The sequence below is a fragment of the Thermobia domestica genome, chromosome 9, assembly GCF_964235325.1.
Source record: "Thermobia domestica chromosome 9, izTheDome1.hap1.1, whole genome shotgun sequence".
In the NCBI taxonomy this organism is placed as follows: domain Eukaryota; kingdom Metazoa; phylum Arthropoda; class Insecta; order Zygentoma; family Lepismatidae; genus Thermobia; species Thermobia domestica.
In genome coordinates, this window is record NC_137462.1 from 269,082,167 (window position 1) to 269,103,745 (window position 21,579).

Genomic DNA, 21,579 nt, shown 5'->3' on the forward strand with positions numbered 1-21,579 from the left:
AAAATTATTTCCGATTGATGGAGTTAGTTTCGTAAATAACTTCAGAATGGAAGGACAATTTGAGTACAGTTTTCAGTAAATGAGAAAGAATGTAATTTTTTGTACGATATAATCATACCACTGTTATTCCTAAAATAAATTTTACCGAACGGAAAAAAACTTTTGTCCCTGACTGTACAATAAAACTGTATAAATAACATTGTAATACAATTTCAGTGTGACTTCTAAATGGACATTTTAGTTTGAAGTTCCTTTTTTTCTTTGTTTTCTTCTATTTCCTGATGATGAAATTCTCAATCTTCAAAGTTAAGTGTATTTATTTACATTCTTCTGTGTGGTTTTGTTTACAATTACTATACGTAATGGTGAAGAAAAGGAAACTAAGATGTATTTCTTGACAAAGCAAATCGTGAACTAAATATCTTTCATAAATACCAAACATGAATTATGTAACGTATAGTTGAGTTTTTTATTGGTAAAAATAATGATAAAGTAGAAATTTCTAATGATAAATAGAATGATATCTTGCTCATAAAATTTTAGTTATACCTAGAAGTTACCTGTGACTGCATATATGAAAATAAGGTTTTTAAATATGGAAATCTAGAAGGATACTTATGTCAAGACAAATTATCAGACACTTTCCAGTTCTCCATATTAATTTTGGGACAATCCGTTTTACTCAAACATCTCATTCATTTCACTTCCCTCCCTCTGCCCTCAATCGTTTGTTTTACTGGTTTATAAAGCAATGCATAGGAAAGCAATTTGTAAATAATTTCCAAGTCATAAACAAATTAATTTTCTTTCGACGTGTCAGTGAGTTTAATCAAAATATTCCTCCGAATTCCTGTAAGGTCATTTAAATGTTCTCTTTTATTTCTTGTTGTATTTAACCTAAGCCGTGTAAAGATTCTCACGGAAAATAAATAAATACGAGGAGCTACTGAAAAGTTCGTAGTCCAATCCAGAAAGAGTGCACGTAGGATGATGAAATTTTATGGTTACACTCCTCCCGAAGTTCAATACACTTCCTTGCACGGTGCTCCAATTTTTGCAGCCCAGTTACAAAATGCTTAAGACTGTTCCTAGCACCACTGTTCCATAGCACTAATCACCTCCTTATGAGGTCGTTTAAATGTTATTTCAGTTTGGGGAATAAGTCATACACTGATGGAGCTAGATATTGAAAGCGTAGATCATGCGGTGTCAGCTGTGTTTGCAGTGCTCGATGGACAAGAGCATTGTCCTGAAAGAACAGAATTCCTTTCTCCAATTTTCAGCGGCGTTGCATTTTCAATTTGTCTTTCAATGTTGTGAGTAATGCAGAGCAAAATTCTGCATTAAATGTCTGATTTTTGCAGGTAACCCATGAGTACAACTACATCCTTATCCCAGAAGAATGTTGTAGACACTTTCTCTTGAACTTCTTGGGGCGAAGAGAACCAGAACGTCACCACTCCATTGACTGTTGTCTTGTTTCAGGATCATAACAACCATACTTCGTCCATGGTCAACTATTCCTGACAGAAATTAGTCGAAATTGCCATCAAAATGGGAGGTGACTTCCCTTGATGCCATCAATCTTTTACACTTTTAATCTGTTGACATATTTTTGGGAACCGATTTTGCCGAGTGCCTGCGCATGCCCAAGTCATTATGAACCGACGCGTTCCCCAGAAATGCCTACAATCTCTGCCACACGTTTTGCTGAGATTCTGCGATTTTCAAGAATAATGTCATGAATTTCATCTACGATTTCGGGAATTTTTTGTCTTCCTGCACGTGGAACATCATGTTTTGAGAAATCACCACGTTTTAAACGTGCCACTCACTTCTTCACTAGCACAGAGGAGAATCTCGTAGTATTTCATTGATTTTTTCATGAACTTGCTTCGGTGATTTTTCTTGATGGAACGAAAATTTGATGACAGCTCTGGTCATGAAATTCACTGGTTGGGCACACATGATCACTTCACAAAACAATAAGAGGGCTGAAAAGCACAATAAGAATTTCGTTATTAATACGAACATTTGTATTTGTACATACAGAGATAATGTTCTTTAAAACTGTACAATCTCATCATTCTACTAAACTCCTTCTAGGTTGGGCTATGAATTTTTCAGCATGAAAACATAAAGCTGTCTATAATGAAAATTAACTAGCCCGCGTTTCTTTTCTTTTTTTTTTTTCGCCCTGCCAGGATGTGGCCGAGTTATTCAAACTGCCGAGTTATCCAGACGGCCGAGTTATCCTGACTGCCGAGTTATCAAGTGCTGAGTTTTAGGGAGGATACTATATTTGTATCGTAGGTAGAGATGTCTAAACCTGATGGTACCATTTGTATTTGTATTGTTTTGTAGGTGGTGAGATGTATCGACCTGACGGTTCCATAGACGATGCAGATCAAGATGGGAGCATGATGACTAAAACTGTCACCATTACTTTGAGCGCTGCTGCAGCCTACATGGTATTAGTTATTGGACTCATGATATGGTGTAGATACCGCAGAATGAAGCGAAAGCAGGCATATCTTCAAAACAGCGGAGCAGAAGGTACTAATTCTCTCTGTAAGTGTCGTGTTGTGTGGCTTTTTTTAAATTTCATTTTCTTATTGCTGATTTTTACTTATATTTACTTATAATTTGCAGGGAAAATAATTGTTACAGTTGGCAAATAAGAATAGCATGTTTCAGTTCTGTAAGTGAAGCTTACACACACACAAATGCATTTAAGTGGTTTATTTTTAAATCAACTAGCAAACACTGTATCAATTTTATTTTTATTTATTTATTTGCTTTAATGTTCAAAACATATTGTCGTTTATGTTTAAATTGGAGTTCTTACTTCGATAATGACTACATAATTAAGATAATTCCGATACGAAAAGCCTAGATGCAAACTTTAGCTTATTTTCAACACCGATTTGACTATTAAGTATCCCAGAACCCACAAAATGTATTTATTTAGCTTTTCTGGTAATTGCAATTCCTTCAATCTTATTTATTCAGAAAATAAATAGATTTCCATGCATTCTGCATTGGGAAAACCAAAAATCTCTATTTTTTGTTATGTCGCGAGGCTAAACGAGTTGTGTTGAGTTTGAGTTTAACGTTCCATTCAGCAGCGAGGCTATATGAGACGTGGACCTACTGATTAACGTGGAATCCGAACCACACGAACTCTCGCCGGTAATTGAACCCGGATCTCTCACGCCAAAGGTGTGTACGCTAACCGCTTAGCCACAAATGAGCTCCGAGGCTAAAGGAGACGTGATGATAGTGAATAAAATAATGGAGTGAGGAAAGTGGGAGGAAACTGGAAAACCCGGGAAATCACGCACATGGTGTTTGTTTACCAGAAAGCCCACTTGGCACGAGTTCTGATTGAACTAGAGAATCCACTCACCAGGGAAAGCTCTATCACTGTGCCACCGCAGCCCCCAAATTCTCTATCTGAACTTGAGCTTGAATTTTTGTATCTTACGTTCCTGTGCAGCACCAAGGTTATAAAGGGCCTACTTTTCCATGGCCTGAATCCGTTGCAGGTGACAGGTGCGCAGATCATAATATGCAATCAATTTGCCAACGTAGGTCGTTTTCCACCACTGTATATTGCCTTCAAGAGAGCTGGATTGTAGGAGCAAGCCTCCGGCTCCTCTATCTGGACGCATCAACAATTGCCGCTACTCCTGCGATGCCTAATTTCCCACCACAACACTAATTTCGATAAACTTTTGAGTGCAATTCTGTTATTAAGACAAGAATCGTATTAAATGTAAATAAATTTCTACAAGTATTTACTCCATGTCAAGTATTTAGTAATTAACATGAACAAAAGTTGTTATCGTTTACCTTTAGGCCACACGAAACATTACATTAACAGGCAGTAACAAGAAAAGAAAGAAAAAACATAATATAAGCAATCAAAACTTCTAATTACTTGACATGGAGTAAATACTTGTAGAAATTTATTTACATTAATCAAGATTTTAATCCAGCGAGTCGAAGGCTTATTGGAACAACTAGTAGTAGTAACGCTATGAATAATCTGCCTTTGGCCCAACAGTGGCCCGAGTGTGTAGTTGCGGACCAATCGTGGGCCGACAATGGTGGGATGCATTAGGTGGTTAATTGCTCTTGGTAAACTGTAACGGTACCAAAGGCAATATTAAATAATAATAATAATAATAATAATAATAATAATAATAATAATAATAATAATAATAATAATAATAATAATAAAGTAGGTGTTTCCATTTTGTTTACCAGTCCCTATTCCAATTTTCCTCTACTTTTTTTTTAATTCTATATTAGCAATACGCAACCTATTATCGTAGGGTTCAATATTTGGTAGTCCTTTCCGTGAGCTACACGTTGAATATGTCAAGTGAATGACAGGTCCATATTCTATGACATAAAAAGCCTCAAAATATCCAACTGTTTCATAAATTATGAATTTAACGTCCCCTTTTCAGTATCGAAGACGGGACGTATAGCTTAAGTAGGATCCCAATCACTGTTCTTGTTTGTATTCGAGACAGACTATCACGTGGAATCGGACATAGGACACGAGGCGTTAGACCGTTAGGTAACGAAGGGACAGAGAGTATACCAAATGTTTGTTACTCATTTTCTGTCTAGTGGTTCAAAAGAAACGTGCTATATTGTAAAAATTTTCTCCCTCCTTTCCATCTGTTTAAGAGCGTTATTTCGTACGTTTGTGCAAAGAATAGAATTTGTATTCTATACACCAGAAAGCCTCCATGCACAAAATTTCGTGTTCTTTTTTATTTATTTTTTTGTTTTATTTTTATTTAAAAATGAAAAGAAATCTTTCAATTTAATGTCCCAGAATTATGCCCTTCAGGGTAAGGAAGACAGTGATTAAGGCAAATGAATGGTGATGGAAGAATTCATAGAATGAGAAAGTAGGAGGAAGCGGGAATATCCCGAGAAAACCCACGGGCACGATCTTGCCCACCATAAACTTACTTGGCTGGGGATCGAATTAAGGACCCCCACACACACACCAGAGGTAAGGACTCTATCATTGAGCCACCGTCGTTCCCTCCCCCCATATTTTTATTTCGAAATAAAAACACAATAATAGTAAACAGCCTTATAACTGCGAACCTTCTCCTTCATAATGGGTGACTGTGACAAAATTTTATAATACCCATATTCTAAATTTAAGGGAAATTATGTACAAAATTTTAAGTTTCTAGGCCACCGGTTTCAAAGAGGTAATGATCAGTGAGTTAGTAGGTTTTCTTTACTACAATTCAATTTCCCACACAAAACAAAGATCATGGGTATTTGGCACAAAATCTTTCGCTTCCTTTTAACACACCACGGCGCTGCAATCGGAGCAGAAATGCTGGGGAAAATGCTACAAAATAGAGCAGGTTCTATCGACAAGAAATGCCATAGGATATGCCATGGCATGGGAAATGCTATAGCATTTGTTACTTTATACGGTAGGATATCGATGATACGATAAATGCTTCCGTCTAAAACTAGCCTTATATGCACCATATTATTTCTAGATTTTTCTTATTTTTCATTTTGAAACCGTACTCCGATATTGACCTGGTTATCTTCCTTCAGTCATAACATTCAAAATGGCTGACAGTGACACACAATTGGACATTTTCATCTCTGATATTCTTTTCTTCTCCCCGCTGTAAACATTGTTAATAAAAGCCTTTCGAAATTGAAAACTACGTATGTCTATATGTAAAATGCGTTTGTTTGTTAAGCTATTGCGTAAGTACTTTTTTCATATTTTATTTATATTATTTGTCCACAAAGTAGAATTAAACTGATTTGTGTGTAAGTTAGACTGTGCAAAAAGAAACATCTTTAAATCTTAAAATTAATTATTTTTTTTTCTTCTAGTGACAAAAGCAGAAAATGGCGATGCCCAACATGATCATACTGAAATGAAAGACAATAATTCTGTTCTGTTCAAAGACTATAAAGACAGCTTAAAGAGTGATGGAGACACAACTCATTCTCACAGCTCAGGGAGTCACTCACATCATTCAAAACGCTCAAGAAGCAGCTATGACAGGCTTCAATTTCCAAGACATGACCTTCACACGATAATGTTATTAGGTAAGGGAGTCTAGTATGCTTATTGCATGTTACATGTTGTGTACATGATCTTCTGTTATCTGACAATGAAACTGAAATAAAGCCAAGAAACAAAGAAAAAACATCTAGTTCTCCTGCATAACTAAACCACAAATATACTGTAAACAGTGATATTTATTTTCTGAAACTACGTTTTATAATTATACTTCTCGTAACTAAATAAATAAATACTTAAAAAAACTATAGCTAAAATTACCACATCTCACTCCCCTGAAGAGAGCAATTCCGAAAACTATGTTGGTGAGCCGCATCTAATTGGTCCTCACGTATCCTCTACTGCTTTTATACTCGTGTTGCTAGTTTCTAACCCAACAACATGTCTTCTGCATTTCGAAACAATTTTATGATTGTGATTCAGTTTTTGTTCATCTGTGCCCAATCTAGATTTAGTCGGGGATTCGTAGCTCTTTCATAATAGACTCAATGGGTGGTATTCAGAGATAATTCGTTAATCGAGGGTTAGTCACTGACTAGTTAGTAGCATACTAATGCTTTACTAAAGAAGATGCACTTTTTGGTATTGAGTCTACTTTGAGAACAACTAAAAAGATGATTTGGATATGATTAACTTATATAACCGCAATGCATCGGGTGAGAAAAGGATATGATTAACTTATATAACCGCAATGCATCGGGTGAGAAAAATAAATGTGGCAACTACGGAAAAGTAGATCAGCCGATGCGTATTTTGTAAAAATGAAAATAAATGAAATACGAAATACAAAATGTTGTGTCGCATGCTAAACCGTGGGTAAAAGACTAGCCTCTGCTCTAGATTAATTAGCCACATGTGAATAACTTCGTCAAATATTACGTCCTAATCAGATACTCTGGATACAATTTTGATAACCATCCGTTAGTCAACCCCGTTGTATGGGTTTAATCAGACATCAAAACGTCTCTGCATAAGGCCCAATAATATTTAGAGGAGTTATTTAACATAGACATAACAGCTAAAAATCCACGGGTCATTTTCACAGAAAAACTGCATCATAATCTTAGAATTACTTACGAAGTACAGAGGGCATGCTATATAATCAGCAACTAGCTACTTAATTTGGGGACAGTAGCTAAGTCTAATGGTTAGAGCGTTGGACTCATGTCCGCCTGGTGCTGGGTTCGATTCCCGGTCGGTGCTTCTCACTTTTCGGCGTCCAACCGGCGTCGTGAGGCAAACTGAGGAGCCACGTAAAAACAAGAGGTGACGGCCAATAGGTCTAGAAAGCTCCTGATGCGCCTGTTAGGGACAAGGCGTCGCATTATGCTGAACACGTGCTCGCCGCTACACTGGACGTAGTTCAGGCAGTCGCTAACAGATGGCGCTGGAGCAGGTTTGGGCTCATAAATGTGCTGTTTCGCCAAGTGGTTTTAGAACACTTAATAGAACACGGCCCACATATATAAGTACACTATTTATTTGGTTTAAACAATTATTTGATTCGCGGGAGTTACATAATTTCATCTGTAGTTTTATGTACGTATTCACTTAACTTAAGACTCTTCATCCCGGCGAAATTAAAATACCGCTAATTTTACAGTAATTATGTGCTATCTTCAAATAGATAAAAGATAATCGAAATGTGGAACAAGAGAGCCCTAGACAATATTATTTTACATGAGAAACCGTTATCACGACTCGCTTATCTGCTTTCGTCGATTTCGAGCCATTTTGAAAATCGGCATTTATTTTCGCGTTTCTAAACAGCTGAAAACGGAAAGTCGCTAGGTGACTTATGATAACGGTATCTCACGCAAAATAATATTGTCTAGGGCGCTCTTGTTCCATATTTCAATTATCTTTTATCTACTTGAAGATATCACATAATTACTGTAAAATTAGCGGTATTTTAATTTCGCTGGGATGAAGACTTAAGAAGGATTCGGTAAGGGCTTGGACTGTTGTACAGATTATGTTGAAACTAAGAAAGGAAAGTCTGACATTCCTCTTGTGATATTTTGTATGTTGAGAAAATATCCGAAAAGGGTTTTCTTTTTTTCGATCTGTAAATAATAATAATAATAATAATAATAATTCTGTGTTCATTTCAGGACGAGGAGAGTTTGGTGAAGTATTCCTTGCCAAAGCGAAAGGAATCAAAGATAACGAAGAGGAGTCTGTAGTAATGGTGAAAGCACTTCAAACAAGAGATGAGAATTCTTTGTTCGAATTTAAGAGAGAGCTAGATGTGTATAACAAACTACATCATGATAACGTGGCGCGATTATTAGGATTGTGTCGCGAATCAGAGCCCCATTACATGATAATGGAATACAGTGATTGGGTAGGTATTCAAACGTTCAAAAGCTAATTGTTTCTTTGAATATAAATACAAGGTGAGGGAAAAAAAAAACGTTGACACTAAATGGGTGTTTACTCACGTAAAGGTTCAAGGCAAGGATTTGGTTACAGGGTTTCAATTTGGCACTCATCTCGCTCAATGCACTTATAGAGTCTGTTCATTGTTAATTATATGGCCTTCTGGGCCTTTGGGCAGACATACCAGCGATGATCTGAGTGATGCGGTGCTTCAGGTCGTCCAAGGTTGGTGCTAGGTTGTCAGTTGTGTTTGCTCACACGAACGCTGATGTGGAATGTTGGTTCGTCAGAAAACATGAACAGAATGATCGGTCCCATGCGCACCATTTCCAAGATAATTTGTGCAGCATTCACACGTGCTTGCTTGTCCGCGTGTGAGATGCTGCACAATCTGCAAGTGGTATGGCTTCAATCGTAAATCACGGTGTAAAATTCTAACTATTGATCTTTGAGAAATGTTAGTCTCTAGAGAAAGTATGCGCGAGGACTTGGTTGGGCTGGCTACTATCGCTCCCTGGACGAGAATGATATTCTCTTCAGTAAGGACAGATCTCTTTTTATCACTGTTTCCCTTGCAATCGTCTTGAACGGACTCCATTCTTACAAACTTGTAGATCCTACCAATTCTCAGGCGCGAAGGTGCATCCCGTCTGGTCCAGACCGTGATTTTTTGTTGTACGATGCTTGGCGACTGAAAAACTTCCATCCAGTCAGATATTTTCGTTCGTTCCTCAATGGAATATCAGCACGCCATGGTTTAATCTGCAGAACAGAAGCAAAAAGATCACCCATTTAATATTAACATCTTTTCGCCTCACCCCGTGTAATTAGTGATTGTAACTGTCCCACAGTTAGATTAAGATTCAGTGTAATCCTAGATCACTACTATGCCCTTCTTACTGGTCTAGTGTGGTGCAGGAGACCCCGGGTTCGATACTTGCTACATAGATATTGAAACTTGAACACGTTACGGTGGTTCGGAGTATACCTTAAAAACTGTAGGTCCACGTCTTGTATAGCTTAGATGCTGAAAGAGACGCTACGGGGTTCCAATTTAATAAGCAGTTCAGTCCATGTCGCCTAGTAATCGTGTAAATATTTGGGTATTATTCAAAATCTAATAAAATTGCATTTAAATTTTAGTAATTGGTATCAAAGTTCTTTTCAAAAAATATTTTTTGTCAGCAGAATGTTTCTAAAGTTCTTCTAGTTTTTTATACTGTTTAAAAATTCTTTTTTCATATTGTAAATTCCTCTTTCTTATAATTATAATTAATAAGTAATGTTCTTAATTTAAAATAAATTATTGTACGTAAAATATTTTAGTATGTAAAATAAGTTGATACTAATGATTGTTAATAATGAATGTTTGAGTAACGTATAATCAACTTGAAATCTTCAAACACGTCTTAAAATTTCACAAATATTTTGTTCTTGAATGAGTGTTTGCGTAGTGTATAATTTTTTAGATGGTATCACTATAAAAATAAATACATTTAAAAAAAAAATATGCTTGAAGGAATACAAATTGTTACAATAAGATTGATTCAAAAATTTAGAAATAAATATTCACACTCTAGAATCGTATTCTTTGTTTATGTTACATCTCCAAAGTTTGAAGACGTGGTTAAATAAATCACAATTTAAAACGTTATTATTTCTGTTGTGAGATCTAGAGTAATTTCTTTATTACTTCTTTTGTGTATGTCACATTTCAACTCTAAAGAAAATGGATTCACTTTTGAATGATGTATTTAGCAAATAGCTTTTATGATCTGGGCTCCCTAAAAGAGTACTCGCTTCCTGTAGAGGGGTTTCCTGGCTTTAATCCGAGGCCATGTGTTTCTGTGGTAGATAAGAGCATGTCTGTTATACTCTGTTCACTGTAAAAATTATTTCATCATTCACTTGTATTTTTCATTCATGTCGTTGAGCCTTCAAGGCATTTCATCATTCACTTAGATTTTTTATTCATGTCGTTGAGCCCTCAAAACATTTCATCATTCACTTAGATTTTTTATTCATGTCCTTGAGCCTTCAATGGATTTCATCATTCACTTAGATTTTTTATTCATGTCGTTGAGCCTTCAAAACATTTCATCATTCACTTAGATTTTTTATTCATGTCGTTGAGCCTTCAAGGCATTTTATCATTCACTTAGATTTTTCATCCATGTCGTTGAGCTTTCAAGATATTTCATCATACACTTAGATTGTTCATTCATGTTGTTGAGCCTTCAAGATATTTCATCATACACTTAGATTGTTCATTCATGTCGTTGAGCCTTCAAGATATTTCATCATACACTTAGATTGTTCATTCATGTCATTGAGCCTTCAAGATATTTCATCATACACTTAGATTGTTCATTCATGTCATTGAGCCTTCAAGATATTTCATCATACACTTAGATTGTTCATTCATGTCGTTGAGCCTTCAAGATATTTCATCATACACTTAGATTGTTCATTCATGTCATTGAGCCTTCAAGATATTTCATCATACACTTAGATTGTTCATTCATGTCGTTGAGTCACCAAGACATAAATCACAGGAGGTAAGATTTAATTTGATTTTCATTTTTATGTGTATTAACACTGTACTTGGTTTCTACAACACGGAAGTTATTTTGGTTTAAAAAAATCATACAAGGGAAATAACAAATTTTCATAGTATTGTTTCTGTTTACGGTATTCCTAACTTAAGTTTTTATTTATTTATTTCTCTTAGGGTGATTTAAAACAGTTCTTATTGGCGACTAGAAAAGAAAACCCAAGGAAGAGCCCACGACCGCCTCAACTTTCAGTGACCCAAATTATTCAGCTGGCAAACCAGGTGGTACTTGGAATGGAACATTTGTCCAATCATAGGTTCATCCATAAAGATTTGGCAACAAGAAACTGTCTGATAGCGTCTAATTTGACAATCAAAATATCAAACCCAAGCTTATCCAAAGATACATATGCACGTGAATATTGCAAATATCTTAATCAGGTAAGTCTTTTCTAGATATAAGCATTTTCTGTGTGTTTTATGTATAATTATCATTATTTATCTTCTCAGTACATTTAATTGATAGAACTTATTTATGATTCAAATACACTGTATATTCTTCAAGAAAAGGTAGGTTAAGTTCTTGGGTAGAAGGACGTAAGTAAAGAATTATTGATTAAAAATCTCTTGAAACGACTTCCTTTCACTTCTTCTTAGAGGATTACTTCTTCGATTCTCTTGGAGAATGTTTTGAATATAGTATTGAAACTAGGATTGCCATATTCTCTGAATAATTTTATTGTCAAGTGAATTTCATTTGTCTTGGGGCTATCGGAAGGACAAAGTGTGTGTGAACAAACCACAAACAATGCAATAGGTCAAGGACAATATTCATGCAGAAATATGAGCATTCCGACCAGAAGTATTAACCCCTATCGTGAATCATGTGCTACACAGGGCCCGTATTTGTAAGGTCCATAATGGCGGGCACCTACCTGAGATTATATTCCACTTATAAGTCGAAATAACCTCCCATCCTTGGTCTTAAAATTTGAGAAATATCAGTGGAAATTAGTGATAAATAAATAAATAAAAAGTTATTCACAGTTATAACTCCTTCCTAACTTTTGGCCTACCCTATACTACTGTACACAGCTAAAAATCTTTTCCACGTTTTTGTAGATTTATGTTTGTAATGTGGACCAAGGGACAGCTTACATTGAAAACAATTTCTCCAATCTCTGAACGTAAATCTCGTGTTAAGTTCCCTAGCGCAGCCTTATCTTCTTAAACAAGAGATAAAACTAAAGAGTGGACATCTTGAAACTGTCGTATGCATCAAACTCCTCTATAGCACACAATATGTCAATTTCAAAAGTTATCACCTTTATCTTATAGAATTATTATAACTTTACGTGGGGTCATTCGCAAAAGACTGCTTCATTACATCATTACCTTACCTTAGCACACAGCTCTACAGCCTGGTATGGGCCTTGGCTTCTTCTGCCAGTTACCTCCATCTTTTCCTGTCTCTGGCTGTCTGTTTCCAGTTAGCCACTTTCAGTTATCTGGAGATCCTCTTGCACATTATCTATCCATCTTTGTTTGGGTCTCCCTTTTCTTTTGGTAGAAAAGATCTTCTACCAGGTTCTAGCGATGTCCGTATGTTCCATGTTCCTATTTTCACACCCTTCTTCCGTTGCTTTGTAGTCTCCAGTGTTCCTTTTTAATTCCGAGCCTCTGGCTTCTGTTTCTGGTCAGATTGGTTTTTCGTGGTAGAGTTGTTGGCCCTGTGCACAACCCCAACCTGGAGGACCAGGAGTTTTCTGTTGGGGTCCTCTTTCCCTGGCCTTTGTAGATACCCTACTAACTGCAAGGCAGCAGTCTGGTTTTGATCCACCCCAGTGATTTCTGGTACCCATCATATCTGGTGGACATTCCCCTATCCGCTACCTGGGGAAGTGCTCAGTGGGAGTCCAGGAACTCCCGCGGACCATTGCATCATTCCTAAGAAAAAATCACCTTAAGACTTTAATGTCAGTACTAACCGAGTGTATCCCCAAAACATTATCCACAAATAGATCAAGATAAAACTCACTACGTAGTAAAGAACCATCTGTTTGAGTCTTCTCGCACAGTACTAACACTCTTTCCTCTATCAATCCTTCTTTTCTTTCTTTATACATCTTCGACATGACCATAGCGATGACGGAGAGCCTCACTATTATTTATTTATTTATTTATTTATTTATTCATTTTAAGGGTTTCCTCCACTCTATCGAAACCAACTCACATGTTGGCCTGGCAACACGTTCCTCCATCATAACATTCAACTAAATATTTAATACAACTGACAGTGACATGAAATCGGACTTTTATCTCTAGTATTCTTTTTATTATCTGCACTTCGATGATAAGATGTATAAGTCCGAAAGCTAAGTACTTGTATTTAGTTTCCTCTTTCTAAAGTTACTTTGTTTGCAACTATCATGCGAGTACTTTCTATTTGATTTTGAGTTTGTATTAAGTAGAAAATTTTAGTTTGTTCACGATGAAAGAGAAATGAAATGAAATGAAATCTTTCAGTTTAACGTCCTACCAGGGGCGCCCGAAGAAAATTTTCTAGAGGGAGGGCATCTCTCTGGTTGCTATATTACGTCTGGTATTTAATATACGTGGTTTGATATATTACATATACATTTTCGTGAGCCAGAGGAAGGCCCGGGCCCCAGCCTGCCCTCCCCTTTGGGCGCCCATGCGTCCTACGATTGTGCCCTTTAGGCTAAGGGAGACGATGATTAAAGCAAGTGAATGATGACGGAAAAAATGGTGGAATGAGAAAGTAGGAGGAAACGGAAGTATCACGAGAAAATCCACGGACAAGATGTCCACCAAAAACCTTACTTGACTGGGGATCGAATTAGGGACCCCACATACACACCACACGTAAGCGCTCTACCACTGAGCCAGCGGTCTTCCACGACGAAACAGATAAGAACAATAAATGCATTAGTGCAGGTTTTGTCCGGGAAGTAGTAGAACTGATTTCTTCTCGCCAAAACGTGGTGTAGGAGGGGAATGTTGCTTCTGCTAGTTGGGTGGTGTTTGGGTCTTTACTACCAGTCGCCAGTCGTCTCCAAGTCTTCACGGAGTGTAGATCGAGTTTAAAGTGAACCCTTTTTAAGGTGTTTTGTCATCTTCACATTGAATCATTTGTTAGAGCAGCGTTACGCGGTGAAGTTTTGTTGCTTTTTGAGTACGACCCCGCGACAAAGCTCTGAATGGCACACCCCTGCCTCACCTCGCCCGAAGAAAGCCAGCATGAGCAGGTCGATTTTTTTTTATTATTATTTAACTTCAGAGGAGTGGTTCACAGAGAGTTCGTACCGCCTGGTCAGACTATAAATGCTGCATTCTACGTGGAAGTACTTGAAAGACTCAGAAAACGAGTCGCTCGCTTCCGTCCAGCAATTGCTGGATCATGGAAACTTCATCACGACAATGCCCCGATACACACCGCCTTTGCTGTTATGGACTTCCTGACCAAACATGGCATCACATTGCTTCCCCAGCCACCCTACAGCTCAGATGTCGCTCCTGCAGACTTCCTCTTCTTCCCCCGACTAAAAAGTGTCATGAAAGGACGGTACCATGGCTCGGTCCGGCCTTTCAAGAAGCCGTAACGAGGAAGCTGAAGAGCATTCTAGTTTCTGCGTTCCAGAGAGCCTTCAGTGATTGGCAGAATCGCTGGAAACGCTGTGTTGATGCAGAAGGGGCATATTTTGAAAACTATCAAGTCGATGTGTCAGAATTGTAATTTTGTTTTTAGATTCGGTCCTACTACTCTTCGAACAAATCCTGTATGTCTTTTAGCATGCGTTTATGGTTGCTTCAAAATTAATTTTATGTTCTTAGTATAGTGTACTAAGTATATAGAGCATTCATTTTAGACTGATCGATAATCATAAAAATGTCATTTTTTAAAAGAGTTAACTTACAAAATAACTTCTTGTATATTTCAGACAATTCCTTTAAGATGGCTTCCATATGAAGCTGTATTTGAAGATGATTATTCCACCAAAACCGATGTATGGTCGTTTGCGTGCTTGGTGTGGGAGTTGTTCTACCAGGCGGAACTACCGTTCGCAGACATGTCAGATGACACGGTGCTGCAACTTCTTAAGAGCAGGGAGTTGAAGTGGAAACCTCACAAAGCAGCGCCAGAAGCTCTCCAGTCATTGTTACTTAATTGTTGGTCGGAGAGTCCAAGAGACAGGCCAACGTTTAGTGAACTTTCTGCCAGAATTGGGGAGATCTCAATTGACAGTGAAATATAAACTCCTGGGGATGAATAAGAATAAATATATATAGAATGCAGTACATATATATATATAATATTATTATTTAATGGATGATGTTTGTGTACGAGTGTGTGATGCTGTGTTTTCAATCAAATTTTCACAAAACATTATCATTATTTTTCACCCATTTCATTAAATTGGTTATAATTTTTTATGCACGTACATATGCGAAAAATGTGGAGTCATTTCCGAATTGTGTGTTCGTTATAACTGTGAGAGTGCCAAATATATGTCTTAAACTCTCCTGTGTATTGTCGATTGGTATCGTGTGTGCAGAGTTTGATTTTTTTTTCCACACAGAGATTATATATACATATTTCATCTTTCTGTTTGGTGTATTTCTAAGGTAACTTTTCGGTACGTTAAAAGAAATATTTAAGGTAAACTTTTATTTTAGAGTTGTTGATTTTCAAAGAAAAACATGAAAAGAGAAAGACCATAAAAAATGAATGTGTTCACAATGTTTATGGGCGTTGAGTATCCGCGCCATATCTATTCTTTATCTTATTGGTTTAAATGGAGAATTTTACTTCTTTTTCCTTTGAAGCGAACAAGGTTTTTAAAGATTTGATTTAACCGATTTCTTATTCAGGTCTACTTAAATTCCCTTACTATATCGAATTGAATTAAGATTATATATAAACTGGCAAAAACGTCCGTCTTCCCACCGGAAGAATAATGCTCATACACGATACTTGAGAAGAAAGAACTGAGTAGAACAAATAACGATCATCGTTGCCCCTGACAATCAGGATAGAATTAAAGCAGGGGATGGAAATAAATATCCAGTCAGGTGAAAATGTATCTTGAGTACTTATGGTAAAAATTACCTTCGTATTTCCCATTTTCTTAAGAATATTTAAAGATAATTACGTTTCAAGAGGATTTAGGCTATATCCTGTGATATAATAGTATTTTACGAGGGTGATTCAGAAAGTAAAGCCTCCAAGGTGATACCTTTATTTGTGTTTGACAGTACCGTTACTGGTATCAGTGGAAAGCTTGCAATGTAAGCTACAAATGGTGGCATTATTTTTCAACATAGTCCCCATTATGGGCAACACACTTGCGCCAATGCGAAACAAGATTTTTCGTACCGTTGGCGAAGAATTGTGGTGGCTGATGGCGACACCATAGCCGAGCTGCTGTTCTTCCACCACCACGTCATAACTGTAGTGTTAGTCCTTAAGGTGATGATTCTTAAGTTTGGGGAAGAGCCAAAAGTCGCAGGACGCAAGATCCGGACTATAGGCAGGATGAGGCAGAATGTCAATAACACTTTATCAGCAGATGGGACAACTTTCATTATTTTTGGCAGAGGAGAGGACGTGTGGCTGTACTCCATCGACTGATGCTTCGTTTCCGGGTCGTAATGGTGTATCCACGACTCGTCGCCGCGGCAATGAATATTCCTGGGCGTAAACCTTCCGCAGCCAGAAATTTAACAACAGCTCGCTGTTTCAACTGGACGTTACTACTGCATGCCATGGATTGCTCCATTACTTTGGAACGAGAAGAGATAGAAAGGTGAAACAAGTGACATTCTATAGCTTAAACGTCAGTGCATTAATGATAAACAGTTCTGAACGTGTGTAATCCTATTGGCCAGGAAGTGGGCTTAGAGACTTTACTTTCTGAATCATCCTCGTAATTTCCGTTTTCTAACTCTACGAATTCTAAGTACTTTCCCTTATAACATTCGATTTTATTGGCTTCTGAAGTTGATCCACACTTCGTACGGAACAGTGTCAATTGCCCCAAAGATTTCCCCATGTAGGTTAAAGATGATGATAAAAATTCAGTTCATTTTAATCCGAAACTGAACCCGGAATCGCATGCGTGATACTAAATCAAATGGGGGGATGGAGGAAGCATGGAATTTTCAGGACTTCCCGAAGAAAATGTCAGATAAAAGAGATTAGTAACCTCTGCTCTAACAATTACTTTCAGAATTATGCTCTTTAGCCCAAACATCAGGTTTCTGAAGTACATTTCACAATTTACAAGAAAATGAATGTAATAAAGCTATACAACCGGTTTATAAAAATGATTTTCCTTTTCGATGCGTTTTAGAATTTAGAAGAGAATCAAAATTTCTTTTCTCAACAACTTATTTGTTATTTTTAACTTCAAGAGAAAAGAGCAAACAAAGTAAACAATTCTTTATAAAGAACTGTAATGTTACATCGTATTTAAAATGCTGAAAAGTTAATTGAAATTAATTTGAAGGTAATCACTACTCACAAATAATTTATCATGGATTTCTAATAGTACAAAATAATTAAAATAAGCTTTAATTTCAGATATCATTCTAGCATCAAAAATGAAAAAAAGAAAATCATTACGAATCTGCATTGTCTGTTCATTTCTCCCATTGTGAAATTCTCATGACTTATTAGTTGAAATTTAAATTAACCCCTTGCGTTTGAGTGACATCCATGAGGATGTCATAAAATATTCCCGCAAAATACCAGTGACATCCATGGGAATGTCATGAAAACGTATCCTTTATTAAAAGTCGTATTAATCCTGGAGATGATGAAATTTTTTAGTTATTAAAAGTCGTATTAATCCTGGAGATGATGAAATTTTTTAGTTATTAAAAGTCGTATTAATCCTGGAGATGATGAAATTTTTTAGTTATTAAAAGTCGTATTAATCCTGGAGATGATGAATTTTTTTTAGTTATTAAAAGTCGTATTAATCCTGGAGATGATTTTTTTAGTTATTAAAAGTTGTATTAATCCTGGAAATGATTATTTTTTTAGTAGATGCAAGGCATGAGTTAGTTCTATTATTTCTCCTTAGATGACAGCACCTTACTGAAAGAAAAGAAAAAAATGTTTTGTCTCAATAGATGGCAGGCCTAACGGAGCCATGTGTTTGTTTTCACGATAAAACAATTGGCAACTTCGGTATCGTATTTCGAAATCGGGAAAAAGAAAAAAACTTTGTCTTTGATTTCCGGTCAGTGTTGCCAACCTGAAGTAGCATAAAATCCCTTCAGAACATCAAAATTTTCCCTTTTCAGTCCAAATGTTCCACAGCACAGATTTTTTTTATTAGTAATGTGAATGCTATTCTTGCGCTTGCACAATAACTATCCCCTGTATAACGGTCTAAACAGTCTTTTTTCAGTAAATGAAAACCTGGTATTACAGCACGCACATAGAAAAATGACACCTGGAATGCAAGGTGTTAATAATATACTCAAAGAGAAATTTGGTTTCTGTATTGAGTCGCGCAACTATTAATCTGTAGTGTATTTATATAAACGCATGAATATTCCACACGCGGTTTGCTCTCTTTGTACCACAAATAAATTTTAAACGCAAAGTAGCAGTGGGTTATGCTTGAAGTCCTATTGAGTTAGTACGAAGGAATAACCCGAGTAGCGAAGAATTTATTTTTAAGACTAAATTATGTCATCGTAAAAAACATCTCACTTTTATATCTTTCAATGATTATTATAAATTTGTATCGTGAATATTGTTAGCCACAGTAAAGAGAGACATGTGAATAGAAGTTCTCATTTTATAATGGTTGCCGTTGTCTCAGTCAAAGATCATAATTCAGGGCAAAACAAGTAGAGATTCTGTCGTTAGGGTACATGACCTCGTAAAATGATCTTGATGCATTGTGATTTTTTAAAAAGTGATTATTAAGAAATCAATATATTTCCTTTGGTAAGTGGACGTCATTAAATCAATTTTCAGGGACTAACTAAACTACATTTATGCGGAAAAATATAATAAAAGAGTCCAATCACACTGTGCCTCACGGATTTTGAATGCACTTACATTTTAAAGTATTGCAAATGCCTTTTTTTCGTTTAGAGTTAGCTGAATTTTTATAAAAGTTTCATGTTAATTTTTTGAACAAATAAAAACTGATGTAAATGTTTCATGTACCATGTCGTTATGTAAGTACGTGTATGTACTTTTTGATCATGTATTGAAGCGCTGTAACAATAGTACATAAATATTTACTAGATAAAAATGTATATTGGTGGAACTTTTATAATGAGATATTGTAACAATCATGTAAAATACAGGTCACTGACTTACCTCTGTTGAGAAACAATCTACTTTCCTGACAATATGTAAGAGAACATTCTACTTCAAAATTGTTGACTGTATATTTATCATATTTGAATAGGAACTACTCATGTATGTTGCGATACTTCTGTTTTACCTGTAATTCAATTCTTCAAAATTCGTTTTCTTTTACTTCCGAGTAACCTCTTCAGAAAGTAAGAGGCGTAATCACTGCGAAATTAAAATACCGCTAAATTTTACAGTAATTATGTGATATCTTCAAATAGATAAAAGATAATCGAAATGTGGAACAAGAGCGCGCTAGACAATATTATTTTGCATGAGGTTCCGTTATCACGAGTCACCTAGTAGCTTTCTGTTTGTAGCCATTTAAAAACGCGAAAATAAAAACCGATTTTCTAAATGGCTGAAAATCGAAAACAGATAAGTGACTCGTGACAACGGTATCTCATGTAAAATAATATTGTTTAGGGAGCACTTGTTCCACTTTTCGATATTTTTTTTTTATCTATTTGAAGATATAAATACTGTAAAATTAGCAGTATTTTAATTTCGCCTTGAAGGGTCCTCTTAAATAAAATTATTTCACTATTTCCCAGAAATAGTATAATCAAGGACAGATCATTTTTTGCTTCATTTAATTTGCATCCCGAGAAACGAACGTATCAAGGAATAGGGTTGTGCCTTGTGATTTTAATATATTTTCAGTAGGTCGGTGTATTTACTGATTAATCATTTCTTCCTAAATAGTAAAAAAGAATGTAAACTGCAATCCATCCCGAAAAGTAGCGAAATACTAAAAAAAAAAAGTTCATCCATTACTTCATCATTCTTAAATGTCAAAATATTGGACATAAATACAGTGTGTCCTTAAAGTTGCGCAACCCAAAGTTTGATTGCGTATATCTTTTGAACTAAAAACGATAAAGACATGAGACTTTATCAAATGTAAGCGTGTTTTATGTAGATATTTTCGAGATCATGACCAATGTTGGAAATTGTAACATTTTTTATGTAGTGACGAAAGAAAGTACCGAAAGTGTAAAATAAAAAATGTACAAAATGAAGAAAATCAATATTTAATTGTAGAAAACTGATTTCCTGTGGGTGAATCTCTGTATATATGTGCAGTATGCATCAACATTTTTATCCATTGGTGCGAAAATGTGACAAAGATGCAGTACTGCTATGTAAAAAGGATATTTAATGCAGATCCGTAAATTGGGTGATTTTTTAAAAACAGAAATGCGGCCTCTGTCAACATTGTTATCGTGAAATTACTGCAATAGATGTATTTTAGGTTAATTAATGACAAGCAATGACAATTTGCACATAATTGATAACTTGAGTTTTTATGCAAAATTTTACGCAACTTTACAGACACACTGTATTTTAATTGAGGGACAAAGAACTAACTTCAAATCTCTACTTTGTATTAATCATATTTAAATCAATGAGAAAGAAATTAAAGGAAAATATATAATAAATATACAGTAAAAAATCTTTAAAACTCAATACTCTGTGTGCAAGAAACAAAAGATTATTAAATATACTGTGTGTGTGTGTGTTTATGTATGCAAGTGTATGAGTGTGTAGTACTTAAAGAAAATTTTTAAAAAAAAGAAAAAAACAATAATGTATTCGTGTGTTGTAAATATTCATTGTGTACTTGTAAAAAATGTATTGAGTCTTTCTAAAGAAAAGGATTATATAAACATATATATAATTCTGAAGTTTTAGAATTATTTATCAATGTAAAAGTGTATGATACTTTGAACTATTTATGAATACGTGTGAATGTTTTGTATAATGCTCTGAAGTGGGATGTTATGGTAAAGCATATCACTTCGATCTTGATTTTTCAATTGAAAAAAATATAAATATATATATATTATATATTTTTAATACGGTACAAGATGTTTTTGTCCACTATGTAAGCAAGGGTGAAGTGTAGTCATCCTCTAGTCAATAATTAGCATGTGTTTTTGTCCTCGTCGTTATAGAATACTCTTGTGTTAAAGAAGACAGTGTGTTTCCTTTTGCAATTTTGTACATATTTTTTATATATAATATAGGTTTTATCCTATTTTTACTGTTCACAAATTCTTCGACTTCATATATATATAAATATAATTACAAATGCTTTCTAAATGTATTTTTATTTATAAATTTTCCTATTTAACGAAACCC

At 35.6% G+C, this 21,579-nt stretch overlaps 1 protein-coding gene across 2 annotated transcripts in view; it reads left to right on the forward strand.

Annotated features, from left to right (window-relative positions):
* The window catches only part of LOC145660691 (inactive tyrosine-protein kinase 7-like), a 395,652-nt gene extending 375,442 nt beyond the window's left edge, over positions 1–20,210 (forward strand). The window contains exons 13-17 of one of the 2 annotated variants that reach the window (XM_081726038.1): positions 2,365–2,571; positions 5,902–6,120; positions 8,209–8,441; positions 11,208–11,471; positions 14,993–20,210. In XM_081726038.1, coding sequence (XP_081582164.1) covers positions 2,365–2,571; positions 5,902–6,120; positions 8,209–8,441; positions 11,208–11,471; positions 14,993–15,307 — 1,238 coding nt within the window. In that variant the 3' untranslated portion in view covers positions 15,308–20,210. The remainder of the gene's footprint in view (positions 1–2,364; positions 2,572–5,901; positions 6,121–8,208; positions 8,442–11,207; positions 11,472–14,992) is intronic. The other variant, XM_081726039.1, reaches the window with a different exon arrangement.
* The last annotated feature ends 1,369 nt before the right edge of the window (positions 20,211–21,579 follow it).